Source organism: Leptopilina boulardi, unplaced genomic scaffold, assembly GCF_019393585.1.
Source record: "Leptopilina boulardi isolate dan_hultmark-lab unplaced genomic scaffold, ZJU_Lbou_2.1 LbouV2_335, whole genome shotgun sequence".
Lineage (NCBI taxonomy): Eukaryota > Metazoa > Arthropoda > Insecta > Hymenoptera > Figitidae > Leptopilina > Leptopilina boulardi.
The window spans coordinates 450,914-471,801 of NW_026137902.1; the positions used below are offsets into that span (position 1 = coordinate 450,914).

Here is a 20,888-nt window from a genome sequence, read left to right on the forward strand (position 1 = left end):
AATAGATATTTTTGGTCAATTATTCAACAATAAAATTTGATCACATATTATAATTCCAATAATTAAAAATGAATAACATTTTTTATTGTTAAACTATTTAACTTCTTTATAAAGGGCTGTCAAGGGACAACAGCAAGAAAAGAGAGAGGGTTAGGGGTTGAAGAACACTTCTTTTTTTAAATACTTTATCTCCAACATGTTTTTGTATTATTAATTTTTATATATGGGGTAAAATTCCTGTAGCAAACTAAGTGAAAAAAAGGTTGATTGGATCGGGCTGTAACTTGCACATAGGTTAGCCCCAGGGGTGAGTAATTTAACCACGAAGTATTGTTAGGTTTTTTCAAAAACTGTCGAAGAGGGAGAGGGTTGAATTTTTTTGAAAAATTTAAACAGTCAATATTTAAAGACTTGTAACTTTTAAACATAAAGAAGAAGAAAAATTTGTCCTATATGTTTTCGAAAGGTTTTTTCCTTCTCTTTCGAATACTGTAAAAAAATTTTCAAAAAATTCAAATTTTGATCCTTTTTTTGGAAATTAAACATTTTTTCGAATGTTTTTTAAGTTCGGTCCTTTTATTATATTCATTTTTTTTGAAAGATGAAAATGTGTTTCACAATTTTCACCACAAAAAATATTGAGATGTCCTTTTTTCTTAATTTTGAGATATTAATTAATTAATTAATGTTAATAAAAAATAAAATATTTTACAAATAAATAAAGTTATTGCAATCTTGAAGGTACCAATTTAAAGGTAGCGTTATTCCGCATCCAACGAACCCTATATGGACTTTTTTGGATTAAAAGATTTTCTATAAACAATTGCCATGTTAGCCAATTGTTTATTAACAATTCACTAACCCAACGTACTTCATATAGGGCTCGTTGGATGCGGAATTATGTCAACTTTCATTTAGTAACGTCAGAATTACGATAACTTTATTTGTTTGTAAAATATATCATTTTTTATTAACCTTAATAGTTAATTAATTAACTAAAAATTGTAAATATTACGTAAGTAAACAAAAAAAATTTTGACATATATGTTTTCCAAATTTTTTTGTGCTTTTACGATTGGTAAAAAAAAATTCAAAATTTGACCGTTTTTTCTGAAAATCAAAAAATTTTTTGACTTTTTTTTATGTTCAGTTTTTTTTAAAATTTATTTATATTTTCTTTTAAGTTAAAAATATGCATTTTTATTTCAAAAGATTTTGAGATGTCTCTTTTTGTTATTTTCGAGATATTAGTTAATTAATTAATTAATGTCAATAAAAATTTATATATTGTATAAACGAATAAAGGTATAGTAATTCTGACTTTACTTAATAAAAGTGAACATTAGTGGATTGTTAATAAACAATTGGCTAACATGGCAATTGATAATAGAAAATCTTCTAATCCAAAATATTCCATATAGGGCTAGTTGAATGCGGAATTACGTCAGCTTTCAATTGGTACCTACCGGATTGCAATAACTTTATTTATTTGTGAAATATTTCATTTTTTATTTTATTAATAAAAAAAATAAAAAAGACCGAACTTAAAAAAAATTCGAAAAAATTTAATTTTCAAAAAATGGGTCAACATTTTAATTTTTTGAAAACTTTTTGCACTATTTGAAAGAGCAGGAAAAAACTTTCAAAATCATATAGCACAAATTTTTTTCTTCTTTCTGTTTAAAACTTACCAGTCTCCAAATATTCACTGTTTAAATTTTTCAAAAAATTTCAACCCCCTTCCTCATCGACAGTTTTTTAAAAAACATAACAATACTTCGTGGTTAAATTACTCACTCCTAGGGCTAAACCATGTCCAAGTTACAGCCAGATCCGATCAACATCAACATTTTTTTCAGGCGAGAACTAATTTGACCTTTTCCTAAAAATCTTCCTAAAACAAAAAAAGAGGAAACGACTATTTACCATTATAAAAAGAAAATCAATTTTCGTTAAACATTTATTTCAGCTACTCTACAAACTACAACAATTTCACTATCTTGAACAATTTGTGAACATTAAAAGTGTATAACCACTAAAAAACTCTTTGTAAAAAAAAATTATAAATAGAACAAAGGGGGGGGGGGTATTTGTTACGGATGGAATACCGTAAAGTTTTAATATTTTTTGGTAAAATATTATTTATTAACACACACACATATAAATTTTCTAATACTAAAATATTCAAATAATATTTCAAATTAATTTCATAACTATTTATAATTTTATTTTTTATTTATTTTTATTTTGAAATCAATGGTTATTTCGCAAATAATTGGAGATTATTGAACTTCATATTGCGAAATAACACGAACTAAATTGTCAATCGATTTCGCTAATTGGGGGACTTACAATGTGCAGAATTTGCCACATTAGTTTGGATAATTTGGAAACATATAAAAATTACAAAGGTAATTCAGGTGGTTAAACCGATCACGCCACTAATAAAATGCAAGTTCGCTAAAACTTGAATGGAAACAACTGAAGAGTTATTCCAATAGTCAATAGATTATATTTATTTAAATGCAAATAAAGGAAAAAGTAGAGTACCATTTAATTTCAAAAATATAACGTTTCATTTTGGTATATATATATATATATATATATACATGGGTAAAGAAAAATATAAGAAAGAGAAATACTGTTTTCATGAGTACACTTGCACTCAGGAGAATGAGTATATATATATATATATATATATATATATGTGTGTATATGAATGTCTAAACTATACACTAATATAGACATCCTAAAAATATAAAAATGCATAGATAAAATAAATTCAATGTTTAAATATTATATTAAATAATTAATAATCAATAAACAAAACATCTTTTTACATTATCTTAAATATTGATAAATAAAATAATAAAAATTATTTTATTTTGTAAAATTATTATAAAAAAAATAATTAATTGTTTAAAGAAAAGTTATAAATTATTTATAAAAATCAAAGAAAAGAAATATTAAGAAATGAATTTAAATCTAGAGAAAAAGAATTTCAGAAATAATAGAAAGAGATAGAAGACAGTCATAGATAACACTATATAAGTATACATGAGAAAAATAATAGTAAGAGAGAAAAGATATAATTTCGAAAATAAGGAAATTATTAATTTAATTCTAATTTAAGGATTTTTTATTAATAATATTAAAAATAAATATAAACTACAATTAAATTAATTAATCATATTTTTCATTTTTTTTATATAAAATAATATAAATTATTTTATTTGATTGCTTAAATTAACAATATTAAAATAAAAATTATATGTCACATAAAAGTAAAAATTATTTAAAAATTAATGGTAAAAGTAAAATCTTTGCCAAATTATTATTTTTTAAGATATTAAAGATTTAAAGAAATTATATTAATAATCGAGAAATGATTGACAGCTGAACAATGGCATTGTTCTCTGTATACGTTACAACGGAATTAGAAAGAGAGAAATCGCTCTGTCCTTACCAAAATAATTTAAATATTATTGGCTAAGAAAAAAGGACGCCGCGAAAAATGCGATTAGAGGGAAAATTTGGCGGTAAGAAATATACAGCAAAAGTATACGAAGAAAGGTAGGAAGGGAAAACCGCGGACTCTCAAGCAATCAGCTGTTAGAATTTCTCTGACACACTTACTAAATTTAAATATACAAGGGATATAGAGAAATTTGGGGGGTGAAGCGCCTTCTCGAGTTAATAAATAGAGAAGGAGACCCAAATTTGGACATTCTCTGAATTTCAATCAGACAGTCTACATATAGCTTTATTTTATTATACTTTTTTTTGACAGATAGTTTGTGAAATTTAATTGTGATTGGAGTTATCTATAAAACAGTAAGTTCAAAAGGAACAAAAGAACAAGCATTTGAAATTCTTTTATTATTTAAAATATTAAATTTTTATTATTTATATTTTTCTTATTATTTATATTTTTCTTTAATCTTATATAATGTCTGAGAGGCTGGCTTAACAACCGTTCCAACTCAGAATTATACAAGAAATAAAATATTTTAACAAATAATAAATTTAAAGTCAATATTAGGAAAGTAGAAGAAACGAAAAAGTGAATAATCACTTTAATTCAAAACATATAATCTACAAAGTCACGCCATGGAGAAAGACTTGAGGGGTTTCTGATAACTCGGAGTACCACCTCATTATCTGGATCCTTAAGTGGTAACAAAAGCAAATCGTAAGTCTCTTGAAGATACATATATCTGAAATTCATTGCAATAGGCGATCAATTTGTTAATGTGTAAGATTCAATTGATTATGAATCCCTGCCCTCCAATTATTTAGTTAATTTAGGAAATAAATAATTTACTTAAATTATTTATTTAGCAATTTTTCAGAGGAGTAAATAAGTTTTTCATTTATTTTCCATTTGACTTGGATCATTTTAATATGTTGTTAAATTAATAACATGTTAAATGAATCTGTGTTTAGGGATAATACTTGTAAAATTGATTTACTTGTGATAGATTAATTAATTTAGGGAATAGGGAACTTGACCTTGATAGTTGACAGGTTTCTTTTATTTTATTAAGATTTTATTTTATATTTTTTACATTCTCATCATAATGAGAAGGTATTACATTTGGGCGATTTTGAGCCTTCTCTAATTCCAGTGAATCTCGACGTTTTGAGACTTTCTGATGCCGAAAAAACGGGTCTTAAAAAAATGTTTGTCTGTATGTATGTCTGTATGTATGTATGTATGTCTGTAGAAAAATTTTGTCCGACGATAACTCGAACAAATTTTAATGAATCGACTTCAAATTTGGTATACACTTTAAGTGTACCAAAATCTCGCCTGAGTTCGTTGGCCAGATGATTTCGTCAAAAATCAACAAAATTATTCAAATTTTGAGTTTTTAAAAATTTCAAAAATTCGCATTTTTCAAAAAAAAATTTTTTTCAATTTTTTTTCGAAAATTACGTTTAAAAATAAACACTTTTTTCCTTTGACAATTTTTAATAGCGATTAAAACAAAAAAGTTATAGCACTTTTTTAAAAAAAGACAAAAAATGACAAAAACGGATGAAAAATGGGTAAAATGCAGAACAAAATCACTTTATTTTGAAAAAATGTGTTCAAATATGTATTATTTCTCTTTAAACCACCTTCAATTAACATAAATTAAAGTAACTTACACATAAAATACCGAATTTTTTGTTTTTTTTTTATAAGTGAACCATTGCTATCCATTTCCAAAAATTGCAATTTTTTTCATAATGTTTCTGATTAGTTCATGTTGCACTGTTTTTACTAGAATATCGTAAGTTTTTGATTGCTAACTTTTGAATTTAGTGAACTTCTTTTATTTTTAGCCCTTTTTTTTATCTAACCCCTTGACAGTCCATAGCTCATATATATCCCAATAAAAAGACGATCCTTGGTTTTTAGGTCGCTCATTACGATTCTGAAGTCAGTTTTTAAAAATTCAAAATGGCTTATTGGAACATTTTTGACACCATATTTTTAGCATTTAAAGGTATTCTGAAGGGATAAGATTTGAAAAATTATAAAAACTGAACAAAAATTCTAAAAAAATCTTTTTTTTAATGCTTGTAAATTGTTTATTTAAAAATTTTCGGTTCTTTTAGTACACTATTTGATAGAGCCTCAAATTACCTGTAAAAATTTCGTTAATGGGTTAATGCATGCCTCCTTTTCCTATTGTATGTTTCTAATTTTCGAGCGTGAAACGCGAGTGCCGTGATGAGAATGTTATCCTTAAAGTCAAAGTACTTTAAGAAAATGAAATTTAATTTATAAAAACCAAAAATTTCACTTATATAAATTGTACAAAAAAATTTTTATGAATAAAAACATGAGAGCGAAACCTCATATAATAAATTTGTTGCTTTAAAAAATGCATTTACTTTAAAGTTCTTTTTTTTAGTGTTTTTAAATTTTCAGTGCGATTCCAAGTGAGATTTTGACTTTTTCGGAGTAGGTTAACCGATTGCAATGAAACTTTGGAATTTTGTTATATATAGTAAGACTAATCTTGAACGTAAATTGCAGCTTAAAATATTTGTTAGTTTACGAGATTTGCAATAATAACAAAAAATTTTAAAGTGCTATATCTTCCGTTCTAATAATCGGATTGAGGTCTACTTTTTTTAAAATGTCAAGGAAAATGAGAGGAATAAATCTCTTTCAGAACAATTTTTTATAATTTTACAACTAAAAAAATTATTAAATAATAATTGAATAAATTTCACGCGACAATCTAAAATTCAATCACTCAAACGCTAAAATGATCTTACCTTTGTTTTCTTTAATGTTCCAAAGGAACATTAACGACATTGCGCACGCAGCATTCTCACGTAGCCAATTTAGTCCACGAATCACGTCAGCTAGTTATAGGAGAATGCTGCGTGCGCAATGTCGTCTGCACGTCAACTAGCAGAAATCGCAATTGTTTATACACGTAAATTATTAAAATTAAATAAGTTAAACTCGCATTTTTTGTTATTATTGCAAATCTCGTAAACTAACAAATATTTTAAGCTGAAATTTACGTTAAAGATTAGTCTTACTATATATAACAAAGTTTCATTGCAATCGGTTAACCTACTTCGAAAAAGTCAAAATCTCACCTGGAATCGCACTTCAATTAATTTTTTCTTTTACTCAATTGAAATTAGCTCAAAGCGGAATATCTTATTTTAGTAAATAATTTGGTTTGTCGATTTTCGTTAATTACAAAGACCTGGCCAATCCACGGCGCAATATTAAGGAACTAAGTTTGAACAGCTACAGTGCCGTCATTCTTCAGTGCCCGATAAAAAATTTATTCTAATACCTTTAAACCTTACCTATTTCTATAATTTAATTTAACGCATTTTAATAAAGCCTATGAGTTGTTTCTAATAAATTTTTCAAAACAAGTCGATTATATGAACATCCACTTTTAAAATAACTACTTTTTTACTTATTTTAACTCTGTGTGTAATTAATTTTATTCTTTTTAATAAAATTAATAAAAATAATTTCTTTCTTCTTGACATTTTACTTCAAAATTAATTAAATCAACTACAAAGTCTGAAACAACTACAAAATCTCATTCTACCAAATAGATTCTTGGGTGATTCAACTACTTTCTGGTAGTACAATTAATACAATTTTTAAATTTAATAGGAAAATTTTTGTATTACAGAGTGTAGTTAAAAAGTAATTAATGCTAATAGGTTTTGAATTGTAATAAACAAACAAAACGCGCGAAGCGCGTAATAATATCGGACCGCGAAGCGGGACGATTATCCTTCGTGCGCCCCGGGGCGCGCTCAAACTAGCGAGCGAAGCGAGCCCCTACGCGCGAAGCGCGTGATGAGAATGTGGCCGCCCCCGCAGGGGGCTGCCAGATTTTTTTTATAGATAAAACTGCGAGCTAATTTTGAATCTCAATTGAAGAAAAACAAATTTGTTAGAAAGAAATTAAATAAAAGGTGAAAAATTTAAGTTAATTAATGGAATTATTTCATTCAATTTCATTCAGAACGAACTCACAACTAATTATTCAAACTTAAATAACAAATGATTATATTAAATGATTGATTGTATATTTTATTTTTTCTATTAATAATTAATATTTATTTTTTTCGTAAGGTAAAAATATTCAACTTCGAAACGACATATGACATTTATTCATATATAAAAGTAGAAGTGAATAAGAAAATAAACAGCTGATCTGCCGAATAATTATAGGAAAGATTCCTCTAATTTGGTGAACAAACAACAAGTTTTCTAAAAACAAAATAAATATTTTCTTTCAAATATATCTATAGAAATAATAAATTTAAAAATTGATCTAATTTAAATAATTCTATTATATTATTACAATCATATCTGTTGACTTAGCTGGCACGTGTCTATTGTATCAAATAATTAGATTTGAAAATACAATGTCCCTTTAAATTTGGACAATAGCCATTCTTTCTTTTGTATAACTTATGTAATGTGGGTGATCACCATCTAAACATTTGTGTTTACGGTCATTCAACCACATTTTTGAACTTATTAATTTCTCAGAACCGAAGCAAATCAAGGTCTAGATAGATAAGAAGGTAAACATAAACACGTATGATAGTATATATCCCCGGTGTGAGAGTTAATAATGCTTCACAACGAGGTGTTGATTGCAAAATCAACCCTCCCACTAGTTACAATTACATACAAGCAGAGTGTGATTGTTGCTACCGAATTATTCGTCGAGGAGTCTTAATTTGTTTTCCCCGCAGAGCGGATGTGTTTCCGCAAAAAGGCGGATGATTATTAAGTTTTACTCCCACTGAGAGTGGTTGAGTTTATTGTTTATTCCCCGTAGTAAGGGTTGAAATTGTTGAGTTTACCTATAAAGACAAGTGAATATTCCACGATTACTAAAATCTATTAAGTTATAAAAGTTCATTTAAAAAAAGGAAATTTAATTTTACAAGTATAAAGAGTTATAAATGCTAAAGTGCAAGATCCCGTTGAAATTTAAAAGTGTTTTGTTTAATATCACAATTATTTATATCTCAAATTAACTGTTTGGGAAATTCAGGTTTAGTGAACCCATTATTCTGAATTTTTAAAAGGCAGATTTTGAAATATTGAAATAATTGTTTAAAGGCAATATTTAAGACAAGTTTATTAAAAGAAAAAATAAAGAATAAAGGAAGGTAAAAAGACTTCCGCATATTTCAGAATCGTATATCAAGTACGAGTGTTAAACTCTCAAGATTTCGAAAAGTAATTTGATACTTTTCTGTAACATTTTATTTATCATTATTCTGGTGAGTTGCTCTAAATATCCATACATTAACTGAAACATATAGAATTTTAAAAAGAAATACAAACATTATCACACACATTTCAAACACACAAATTGTTTTCTTATTATTGAAAATTTCTTTTATTTGATCTCTTTGTTTTGCTTGCAATAAATTATTTTCGTGAGACTTGATTTTCAATCAAGTAGCTTAACGTAAAATTTGTTTAAATTGTAATCATTTTATTAAAGATCAATTGGAGAACTGAATGTATACTTTTGGGGGCCGAATGAATAAACGGATTTCTTTTGTTGTGGTAATTACGTTTTCATTTATTTAGTCACCGTTTTGATGTCTTTATTATAGCTCTCTTTTTGATCAGTTTCTCTAAAATACCGTCTATCCGGGTTTATTGAATTAATAATATACTACGGGGCAGTCCACAACCTTTTTCTAACTTGGTTAGCGAAGAGCAATTTACGCTTCACCTATGAGAGGAATTGTTAATAGTAAAAATTAGTATTATTTCTGAACTTTATTATTTTCTCTTTAAATTATTTATTTTATTCTTGTTAATTAATTTCCGTCTTTAACATTTAAAAAAAACCATGTAATTTTTTTTCTTGTTATCCAAATGAGATCAATTTTTTTCAAAATTTTTAGAAAAAGATGCTATTTTAAGAAAAAAATAGTTCATGAAAAAAACAATTTTTTTTGCTCGGAAAAAAGTCAAAAAAAATTATGAATTTATTTTTTGAAAAAACTACTTCGATTTCAAAATTTTGTTTTCTACTTATTGCCTGTGATGTTAAGAATAACTTCTCTAATTTTCATATTGGGACAGCATGAACTTTGCGAGAAAAAATTAAAACGTCCCGTGTGGCGCGATGGGACGCGCGCATCTTAGTTTTCACGTCCATTATATAGTATGGAAACTTGCAAATATCTCGAAAAGTACAAATTTTCGTAAAAAATGTTTAAGACAAAAGTTGTTCCAAACAAAAAGATCTACATCTTTGAAACCAAAAAATTGATCCGGGGCCCAATGTTGGGCCATACAATGAAAAAAGTGGTTTTCTTAAATAAGACCACTAATTTTTAGTATCAAATTCGTAATCCATATGAAATTCTGCGTTCAGACATGTTGTATAAGTGCCAAAAATATTGGTCCCAATGTCTGGGATTGGGACTTACATTTTTTGACAAACAAATAAATTTAAACAAATCCAACACTACCGTCCGAAATTGTGCGAACTCTGCTTTTTCAACAACTATAAAACTGTTCAAATCTTCAACAATATTAAAACTAAAATTTTTTCCTCTTTATTTTATTAAAGCTAATAAAATTCTGAAAGAAATGACACCTTGACAAAGAGAATATGTTAATTTTTCAATTAGATATCTAAGAAAAACCCAATTTTCAATGTTTTTACTATTTTTTTTATTTCTCTGGCAAAAATTAATATTTTTAAACGTTCTTAGGCTCATTGAAATTGTATTTTGTTATGCAATTCAAATTATATAAAACAATTCATGTACACATTCTTCCCTAGCGTATGCAAACCGTGAAAGTTGGCTCATAAAATATCAAAAAATTGTTATTAATATTTATATGACAAAAAATGATCAGTAAAATGTATAAATCTTAAATTTACTTACATAAATCATAGAAGTTTAGAATGGTATATTTACTTGATTTTTAAACATTATATTTTATTGTAGAATTAAATTTAAATTTTTTGACATTTTATGAGCCAATTTTCACGGTTTGCATACGCTAGGGAAGAATATGTACATGAATTGTTTTATATAATTTGAATTGCATATTAAAATACGATTTCAATGAGCCTAAGAACGTTTAAAAATATTAATTTTTGCCAGAGAAATAAAAAAAATAGTAAAAACATTGAAAATTGGGTTTTTCTTAGATATCTAATTGAAAAATTAACATATTCTCTTTGTCAAGGTATCATTTCTTTCAGAATTTTATTAGCTTTAATAAAATAAAGAGGATAAAATTTTAGTTTTAATATTTTTGAAGATTTGAACAGTTTTATAGTTGTTGAAAAAGCAGAGTTCGCACAATTTCGGACGGTAGTGTATCTTGGGGGTTTTTGGGGTCACAGGATTAGAAATTCGAAGCTAATTTTCAAATTGAGCACAGAACCCAATGTAAGATTCCACGGCCCAATGTGAGGCCCACAGTAAAGAAATTAGTTTTAATACTGAAAATTAGTGGTCTTATTTAAGAAAACCACTTTTTTCATTGTATGGCCCAACATTAGGCCCCGGATCAATTTTTTGGTTTCAAAGATGTAGATCTTTTTGTTTGGAACAACTTTTGTCTTGAACTTTTTTTACGAAAATTCGTGAAAACTAAGATGCGCGCGTCCCATCGCGCCACACTGGACGTTTTAATTTTTTCTCGCAAAGTTCATGCTGTTCCAATATGAAAATTAGAGAAGTTATTCTTAACATCACAGGCAATAAGTAGAAAACAAAATTTTGAAATCGAAGTAGTTTTTTCAAAAAATAAATTCAAAATTTTTTTTGACTTTTTTCCGAGCAAAAAAAAATTGTTTTTTTCATGAACTATTTTTTTCTTAAAATAGCATCTTTTTCTAAAAATTTTGAAAAAAATTGATCTCATTTGGATAACAAGAAAAAAATTACATGTTTTTTTTTAAATGACATAAATTTTTAATTAGAAATATCTCAAAAAATTTTTAAAAATTGTTTGTGGGCTTTCATTCTGTTCAAATAAAGTAACATATTCACAAGGTTTCAATAAAATTGCTCCAATCATTTAAAATTCTTGTGATTAGGTCCCATTGAATTGCTCTTTACTGAAAAACTTCTGTAAGTTGATCACATGTATAGTAAATTTAAAATTTTTCTTTCAGAATAGTTTAAATCAAAGGTCTAAAAATGTACACAGTTAATTACAATGCAGTGGTTCATTAGAGGTTTTAAAGACACTTTTCTAAAAAATATACAAGCGCTCCTTTGCTTTAAAAATTAGCGACCTCTAAATCAGCCAAATAACATATTTAATCAAAAAAATTAAATTTAAAAAAAATGGACCGTAATATTGAATCTGACATTTAAAAATTTTAAAATCTGACATCAGATTCGTATTCAGCGACATCATAAAACCCCCGAGTAACCAGTTTTGAGAAAAAATATTAAGTTTTAAAATAAATCGACCACCATCTTGGATCCGCCATTTTGAATGTTTTTAATCTGACTTCAGATTCGTATTCTACGACTTTAAAAAGCCCCGAGTATCAAATTTCGAGGAAAAATATTAAATTTTTTAAAATCGACCGTCATTTTGAATCTCCCATTTTGAATTATTAAAATCTGATTTTAGATTCGTATTCAGCGGCCCCAAAAATACTTAAAAGTGTATTCTTTGATTCAATTTAATTAATTTTGGAAATTTTATTTATGTTTGTATTTGTTAAATCGTGACATTGATGACTTATGTCACATCTACAGGCGCCATATTGAATTTCTAAAATCGCTCATCTGCTTTTGAAAGTACAAGAGTATACAAGTTTTTTCAGCCCTTAAACGATTTTTTTATCAAGACAATTTTTGTCTATAGCTCTGTTCCGTTTGACGTGGAACATCCCATGGGACATTCCATGGCAACCAGGACAGTCTTCTAAACAAAAATGGTTTTAACCGATTTTAAATTTCTATGTCTTAAAAAATTCGAACATTCTTATACTTTCGAATGCCAAGTGGCTTTTTTCGAAAATTTAAAAAGGCGATGCCAATATTGCGGAAAAATGGCACAAAGAGCGAACATTTTAAAATAAGTTCGTGAATTAAACGTCTTAAAGAACTCAAGTTATTCTTAAATACAATATCCAATCGTTTTTTAAGGTTGCTGAATTAAAATCTGATGTAAGTTTTTGAATACAAAATGGCGGACAAAAATGTTTAAAATCGATCGAAATTGTTCGATACTTGTTTCTCGGGTGTTTTTGAAATCGATGATTACGAATCTGACGTTAGTTTTTGAAAGTACAAATGGCGGATTTAAAATGTCGGACAAAAACTTTAAAAATTGATCGAAGTTGATTGATACTAGTTTCTCGGGGGTTTTTTGGGTCGCTGATATTAAATACATAAAAAAAATGATTAAAATTTTTGAATTTTAGGTATTTGTTCTGTGTTATCCGAGTTTTCGCTTATCCGAGGTGCCTCTTTCCCCTTTACCTCGGATAATCGAGGTTCTACTGTAATTAAAAAATTAATCGAAATAACTCAATTTGACAGTAGATATGCCTTGAAAAGGCCGATTGATAAAATGTTGCAAATTGCAACGGTTTGGTGGCCTTATAAAAGGCCGATTGATAAAATCGAAATAAAGACGAAAAGCTAGTTATCGATCCAGGTTTTTCATACAGTGGTAGGGGAATACGGAGTGATAGGATACAGCGACGCGCTGATTGGTTCGCTTGAGTCGCACAAGCATCCAGAAACGTGATAATAGGTTCACTCGAATCACTTGAGCTCGAAAACTTGTGGAAGGTTACAAGAAAAACTTTTTGTAAGAAGAAATGATAACGAAATTACTTTTATTAATATTATTTGCAGGTGATGACTGCGTGAACAATAATTAAACGAATGAAAATTTTAAAAAAATCGAAATAAAAAATTTGAATAATGCTAGGGACCGACCGCTTGAACTAGGCCAATGTTTTTGCTTCCTCTGGAGGAAGCTATGTAGTCCTTCAAATTATGAAATTATTAGAAATGCACCAAACAAATTTTTTTCTATTTATAAATGTCATATATAAGTCCCTGATCAATTGTCCGGATGTATGTATGTGTGTGTGTATGTGTGTGTGTGTGGATCCATTTTTTTGTGAACACGATAACTTTAATACGTTTTAACGGATTTGGCTAAAATTTGGTACGTATATTTGTCACATAAATATCTCAAAATGGACACAATGATTTTAGAAAATACCCACAAAAAAATTTTTTTGGCATTTTTTCAAAAAAATCGATTTTAATCGAAAAAATTTATTGAAAGCAAAATTAAAGGCAATACATAGTAAAATCGTATTCCTCATATCAAGACGAATCGATTGGTATATATAAAGTTTATATTTCATTGAAATTTAAAGAATAAATTAAAAAATTCATATTTTAGTTAAAAAAGTTTTTGTGAACACGATATCGTTAATACGTTTTAACGGATTTGGCTAAAATTCGGTATGTACATTTGTCACATTAATATCTCAAAATGAACACAACAATTTTAGAAAGTACCCCCTAAAAAAAATTTTTTTTTACTTTTTTTCAAAAAATCGATTTTAATAAAAAAATTGTTTCAAAGCTAAAATAAAGGCAATACATATAATAATCTTATTCCTTACGTCAAAAGAAACTGATTGGTATATATATAGTTTAGATTTCATTTAAATTTAAAGAATAAATCTTTAAGGAAGAATTCCATTATTCTTCTGATCTTTTAAAAAATTTCACCTCGTAGAGGATGTAGAAAAAGTTTTTCATTTATATTATATTAATTAAACTTAATAATTGTTTACAGTAATTAACTTAATTAATATTATAATTAGTTTTGTTATAGGGACCGTAAAATAATATGTATATAAATTATTAATTTATTGCTTCCTCCAAGAGGAAGCAAATCTTTTGCTTTGCGCAATGAGGAAGCAAAATGTTCATGAAATGAACATAAACTTCTTTTATAAAAAGGGACCCCCATCTTGTTTATATTAGATATCAATAACACTGGGTTACAAAAAAATGGTCAAGTCGTGTTTATTTAAAATTTTTTGTGTTTATTGAAAGTTTAGGTGTCACTGAACAAGAGTATACCAAAAAAATTTTTTTTCATTCGGTCAGTTCCGTAAAAAACGAGATTAAAGTGTCAAAAAATTGTTTTTTAACACTTTTTGAAGCGTTGTAAAATAAAAACGCAACATGATAAAAATCTCCACAAGGGCTTGAATGAAAGCTTAGACCTTCAACTTTGAGTCCCAAAACTGAAAAGTGATAATTGCGGAGAAAATTTATTTGATATGAAATAACTATCTCAAATAGTCAAAATAGGTGGGATAGAGAGCACTTGTTAAAAATAGATTTCCAAAACCTAATTTTTTTGGAACTTATTACTTGGAAGTTTTTAACTTTTCAATTGACGTTTCGAAAGTTGAATTTAAAACATTGAAAATGGTGGATTGAAAATAGCGTTCAAAAGTTTCAAAAATGGACTTTTTTGAAATTTTGAACGCTATCTTTAATCCGCCATTTTCAATTTTTTAAATTCAACTTTCGAAATGTCAATTGAAAAGTTGAAAACTTCCAAGTAATAAGTTCCAAAAAATTCGGTTTTGGAAATCGATTTTTAACAAGTGCTCTCTATCCCATTTATTTTGACTATTTGAGATAGTTATTTCATGTCAAATAAATTTTCTCCGGAATTATCATTCACTTTTCAGTTTTAGGACTCAAAGTTGAAGGTTTAATGTTTCATTCAAGCCCTTGTAAATATTTTTATCATGTTGCGTTTTCATTTAACAACGCTTCAAAAAGTGTTAAAAAAAACAATTTTTTGACACTTTAATCTCGTTTTTTACGGAACTGACCGAATGAAAAAATTTTTTTTGGTTTATTCTTGTTCAGTGACACCTAAAGTTTCAATAAACACAAAAAATTTTAAATCAACACGACTTCACCATTTTTTTGTAACCCAGTGTAATATTACTTTAAAACTGCACCTTTTTCCAAAGTTTTTATTTTTTTCATTACTTATAGGCATTTTTCATGATTCTCGACTATCAATTGTATGGATTTTTAATAAATTTTAATTATTAAAAAAAGTAATTTTTTTAATTTTATTGATAAAAAATATAATAATGAATAACCTAAATAATATCAGGAAAAAAATTGCTGGACTTTATAAAGAAAAATTTTAAATGGTTGAATTTTCACCGGTCCATACGGAAAACCGAAATTATTATTTCATTAAAAAATCAGTATCGATCAATTTTTAAAGTTTTTGTCTGCCATTTTGAATCCTCCCTTTTGTATTTTGAAAAACTAACATCAGATTTGAATTCAGCAACCTCAAAAACTATTGGATATTGTATTTGAGAATATTTTAGAAGTTATTTTAAAATGTTCGCTCATTGTGCCATTTATCCGCCACATTGGCATCGCCATTTTAAATTTTTGAAAAACGCTACTCAGCATTCGAAAGTATAGAAATATACCAATTTTTTAAGCTTTAGAACATTAAAATCGATTATACAATCAAAGTACTAAATTTTCATTCGTCTGGCATGTCCCGCAGTGTAATTGACAGTTCATATTGTGAAAAAATATTATTTTTCTAGTGTTTAGCGGAAAATTCAAACTTGATTACTCTAAACCTTATTTATAAAATATCTTTTTAAATTTTGTCCCTGGATTTAATTATCATGCGTATTGCAACTTTGAATTCTCTATCGGATAGAATTGCTTATTTTATTATTTAATGTTGTTTCTACCTTTTTTTAAAAAAAACTGCCAAATTCTCATTCGTCTGGCACTTTTAAGACAGGATATACATTAAGCACTAAAAAAAGCGTAAAACTAATCATTTTTTAACAATTTTCGATTTTCTTGACTTAAAATAATCCTCACTAAATTTTTATGATATTGCTAAACCCTAATCTTTAATTTTCATTTTGTAAATATAATTATATTAATATAAATAAACAAATAAAAAGTACTTTTTTCCTGTGAATCGTACGAATATCACAATAAAATCGAAATATTTTTTATTATTAGACACTTAAAGTACTCCTACAGATTTGTGATTTGTAAAATTATGTTCTAGTAGAACACACGTAACTTGTTATAAACAAATTATATAAACAAATTACTAATTAAAGCGATAACTTTTTTTGATCCTTGTAAAATTCGTTACTCGGGGGTTTTCGGGGTAGCTGATTACGAATACGACGTCAGTTTTTCAAAATTCAAAATGGCGGATCCAATATGGCGAACGACTTTTGAAAAAACTTAATATATTTGTCTGAAAACAATAACTCTGGGGTTTTTGGGGTCGCTGATTACGAATCCGACGTCAGTTTTTCAAAATTCAAAATGGCAGATCCAATATAGCGAACAAATTTTGAAAAAAACTTATTAATTTAAATTAACCTGTTTATCAAAATTATACGTGCAAAAAATGTTTCATTCCATACTGTTTCTTTTTAGAATTACCAGATTACGAGTTTTAAGCCAGATTTTCAAAATATGACTATTTTAAAGAAATATCTTAAAAATTGAGGAATTTTAAAAATTGCACTTCAGATTAGTTTTCAATAATTCAAAAACTTCTGGATTTAAAATTTAATAAAAATTGAACAATTTTTTTAAAATTCGTTTAATAGATTAGATTCGAACATTTTAAATATGAAAAACTGACGTCGGAATCGTTATCAGCGACCCTACAAAGTTACCAAGTAAGTAGTCTCCAGTGATTTTAAATATTTGTCCGCCATATTGGATTCGCCATTTTGAATTTAAAAAAACTGACTTCTGATTCGTAATCAGCGACCCCGAAAACCCCCCAGTAAAGAGTTTTAAGCAAATCCGAACGATTTTTTAAAAAAAAAGTCCGCCATATTGGATCCGCCATTTTGAATTTTGAAAAACTGATCTCGGATTCGTAATCAGCGACCTTGAAAACCCCCGAGTAGAGAGTTTAAAGCAAACCCGAACGATTTTTTTAAAAAAAGTCCGCCATATTGGATTCGCCATTTTGAATTTTGAAAAACTGATCTCGGATTCGTAATCAGCGACCCCGAAAACCTTCGAATATTATATTTTGTATAAATCCATTAATTATTTTTTGTGTTAAGGGGGGAACACCAGTTGTAACTTTCGAAAAATCGATTTTTTTTTGTGAATTTTCTTAAAGTATACATATTTAGAAATGTGTCTGTAAATTTCAAAGTTGATCCGGTGAAAAATAAATGAGATATACAGAACACTACAGCGGCGCGTCCCGTGGCTTCATACAAGGTGGCCAGCCATACCTGACCCTAACGACAGATGGCAGCAAATTGGCATTTTAGAATCGGCAACCACTGCGAAAGAGTTATTATATGGTCCAGGAATCGATGACTCTTTGTAAATTGGAAACAAAATTTCTTCTGAACAAAAAAAAGTAAGTTGAAACTTTGAATGCGTTTTTCTCAAAATGACATTTTCCAAGTCGGTGACCACGATTACTCGAATACCATTAAACCGATTTATTTAAAATTTAGTGTGCTTCATTTACACATATAAGTCTAGTTCGTGATCGAAGGATTTTTTTTTTATGCAAAACTTTTTTTTATATAGCTGAAAATCGACAGTATTTTTTAACGAAAATCATACTTTTGACTTTGGTCATTTTGTCAAATTTTTTTTTTTTTTAAATCCTTCGATCAGGAACTAGATAATCTTATAATAAATGTAAATCAATTTCATTTTTGTATTTCAGACGAAGTATACTTGCAGAATGCTGGTCACCGCAATTCGCCTTTTTTCTTAAGGCGCCACTTCAATGGCTCATATCTCGAAAAGTTTTTGTTAAAAAAATTTTTTTTTTCTTTTAAATTACAGCTTTTTACATGTACTTTTAACTAATAAATAGTATTCTTTAAAAAGATTCATTGTTCTTTTGGAAAATATTCTTGTAAAAAGCAGTATTTGTTGAGTTACAACTTGTGTTCCCCCCTTAATGTGAATTTTCTATACACGATCTTAAGTTCCTGGATAAATTGTTTATAAACAACCATAACTTTTGTAAATTTAAAATTTTGTCTGGCCACTTTCAGATATCTTTTTTAGTGTCATTAACTTGAAGTTAAAGTACTTTTCAGACCTTAAATGAGAAAAAAATGTTGTGTCCATATTTTCTTCATTTTCGTCCTTTGTTTGTAGAATCACCCATATATATACTAGGGGGCGACGCACCCTGCGCGCTTCGCGCGCCAACCCCCATTCTCCAAAATTTTCGAGACAAATTCTGAACGGTACGTGAATTGCATGGTGGGCGAGTACAGCGAATTCCAGCGTAGTGTCGAAACTCCCCCCCTTCCCTATTCCCCTCCCCCACCCTAAATTTAGTGGTTAAGATCGTTTCAAGACTCTGAATATAGCCGCAAGTCCTTCCTCCCTTCTCTTCTATCCTCTTCTTTTGACTTGCGGCTATATTCAGAGCCTTGAAACAGCGGGGGCGTTGGCGGCGATATCTTTTTGTAATATAGGTAGATATATATATACATATATGTGTGTGTGTATTTAAATGTGTTTCTACTTAATTTGCATATGACAGGATAAAATTTGTAAAACAAACTAACACTTAAAAAATGTTTTCAAGAAAAAATTATAAATAATGTTTTTATCAAAAAGCTTTCGATGGAAAATCTTGTTTCGTCGAGTTTTTTAATCTACGAACATTCGTTCGAATTTTTATATTACCAATCTGACGATAAATATTGTTAAGGTTCCATTACTTCGGACTTACGTATGATAAGATATGATAGCTGAAAGTCTTACCTTAAAAATGTGCTCTTCTTTCCAAGATTAGCTGATGCATGTAATGCACAAAGACAAATTAAGAATATGTGTCTTATAGCTTCTGTGAATAAATTTGTTTTGTTCAGAATTAGTTTCTTTTTAAGATTATTACTCTGGAATGCGTAAGACAAATTACGTTGTCCAAATGGAATAGCATTTGAGGTTCTAATATTAAATGTTCTGAATTTTCTTTCCAATAAACGTACTTTTAGTTCAAAATTTATAAATCCTTTTACCCGATTCAAATTTCTTATACGATTAGTATCCGTTATCAATACTTTATTCCTGACTACTTGTTTTGTAATAACAGTATTCTCCCGTCTAAAGGAATTTTCAAAAATTTGTCTTTTTTGAGAACTTCTATAAAATAAAATTTGTCTTTGATCTGAAAATGTAATATCTTGTATTTCTTTCCGTTCAGTATCTTTTCTGTTACATAAATCTGATTCAAGATATTTAACTTTTGATCGTAACTTCTGTATGCGGTTATCCTTTTCCCCTAATACAATAAATTCATTTTTTCTCATACTTTTTTTTAATCCGGTAATCTGAATCAATTTTTGAAATTGTTTACTAAAACCAAACTTCAAAAAAAAATATTTATCTTCCACATGTAATGCATTTTTGTTTAATTCTGTAAATACATGTTTTACAAAATTAAATGCAATGTTCATTTGTCGATTAGTAAAGTAAGTGTCGAATCTTATGAAGTATTGAGGTAGTGTATTATGGTTTAATTGCTTATAGTGACGCATAATTTCTGTATTTTCTGTCTCTTCAAAATTATATTTATTTATTACTAATTTGTTTTTATTCAAATTAAACTGATTAACTCCATATTTCAAAGATGGGAAACTTGTCTCTGGTATTAATGGATTAATACTTTGTACTCTGAAAAGTTCTTTTGAATTAAACTGAACTTCTCTGAGTATTTTAAATATATAACTTTCTACATTATCATGAAGTCTATAATTTAACCTAAATCGTTGCTGACTAAAGTTATTGTTATATTGTTCACGGGCAAATCTTTTATAATTCAACCGAAATTTAAGAAATCTTTCTGTATATTTCAAAATAGTATCAGATTGCAAAGTTTGTGATGCTGTAAATCGAATTTTTCTATTGTTAGATCTTCTAAAGTGTCTACGTTCTTGAATAGGTTGATAAAAACGTAAATACATTGGATATATTTTATGTATTAGTCTTTCATCATTCGTTTCTCTTAATCGTTGCAAAATACGAGCTTTTTTACTTCTTCGAAACTTTTTTACTTCATTGTAAATAATAATATTGTCAGATGGTAATTTTCGTTGATTGTAAAACACACGTACTTGATAATAGGGTAATTGATTAGTTTTAATCAAAATAAAGGCTGCATCTCTTGTCACATATCGACTTGAAAAATCAAAATACTTTCTAAATGTTGATTTATCATCTCTAACTGTTATCCTCGTCTTGGATCTTGCATTAAAATAACTGTTATACCTGGAATGAAAAATTCAGTAATTGTATTATTT

At 27.7% G+C, this 20,888-nt stretch overlaps 1 protein-coding gene across 1 annotated transcript in view; it reads right to left on the bottom strand.

Moving 5' to 3' along the window:
- The window catches only part of LOC127285560 (uncharacterized), a 153,092-nt gene that overhangs the window by 20,069 nt on the left and 112,135 nt on the right, over positions 1 to 20,888 (bottom strand). The window contains exon 3 of the mRNA XM_051311652.1: positions 19,351 to 20,856. Within this exon, the coding sequence (XP_051167609.1) occupies positions 19,351 to 20,856 (1,506 nt within the window). The remainder of the gene's footprint in view (positions 1 to 19,350; positions 20,857 to 20,888) is intronic.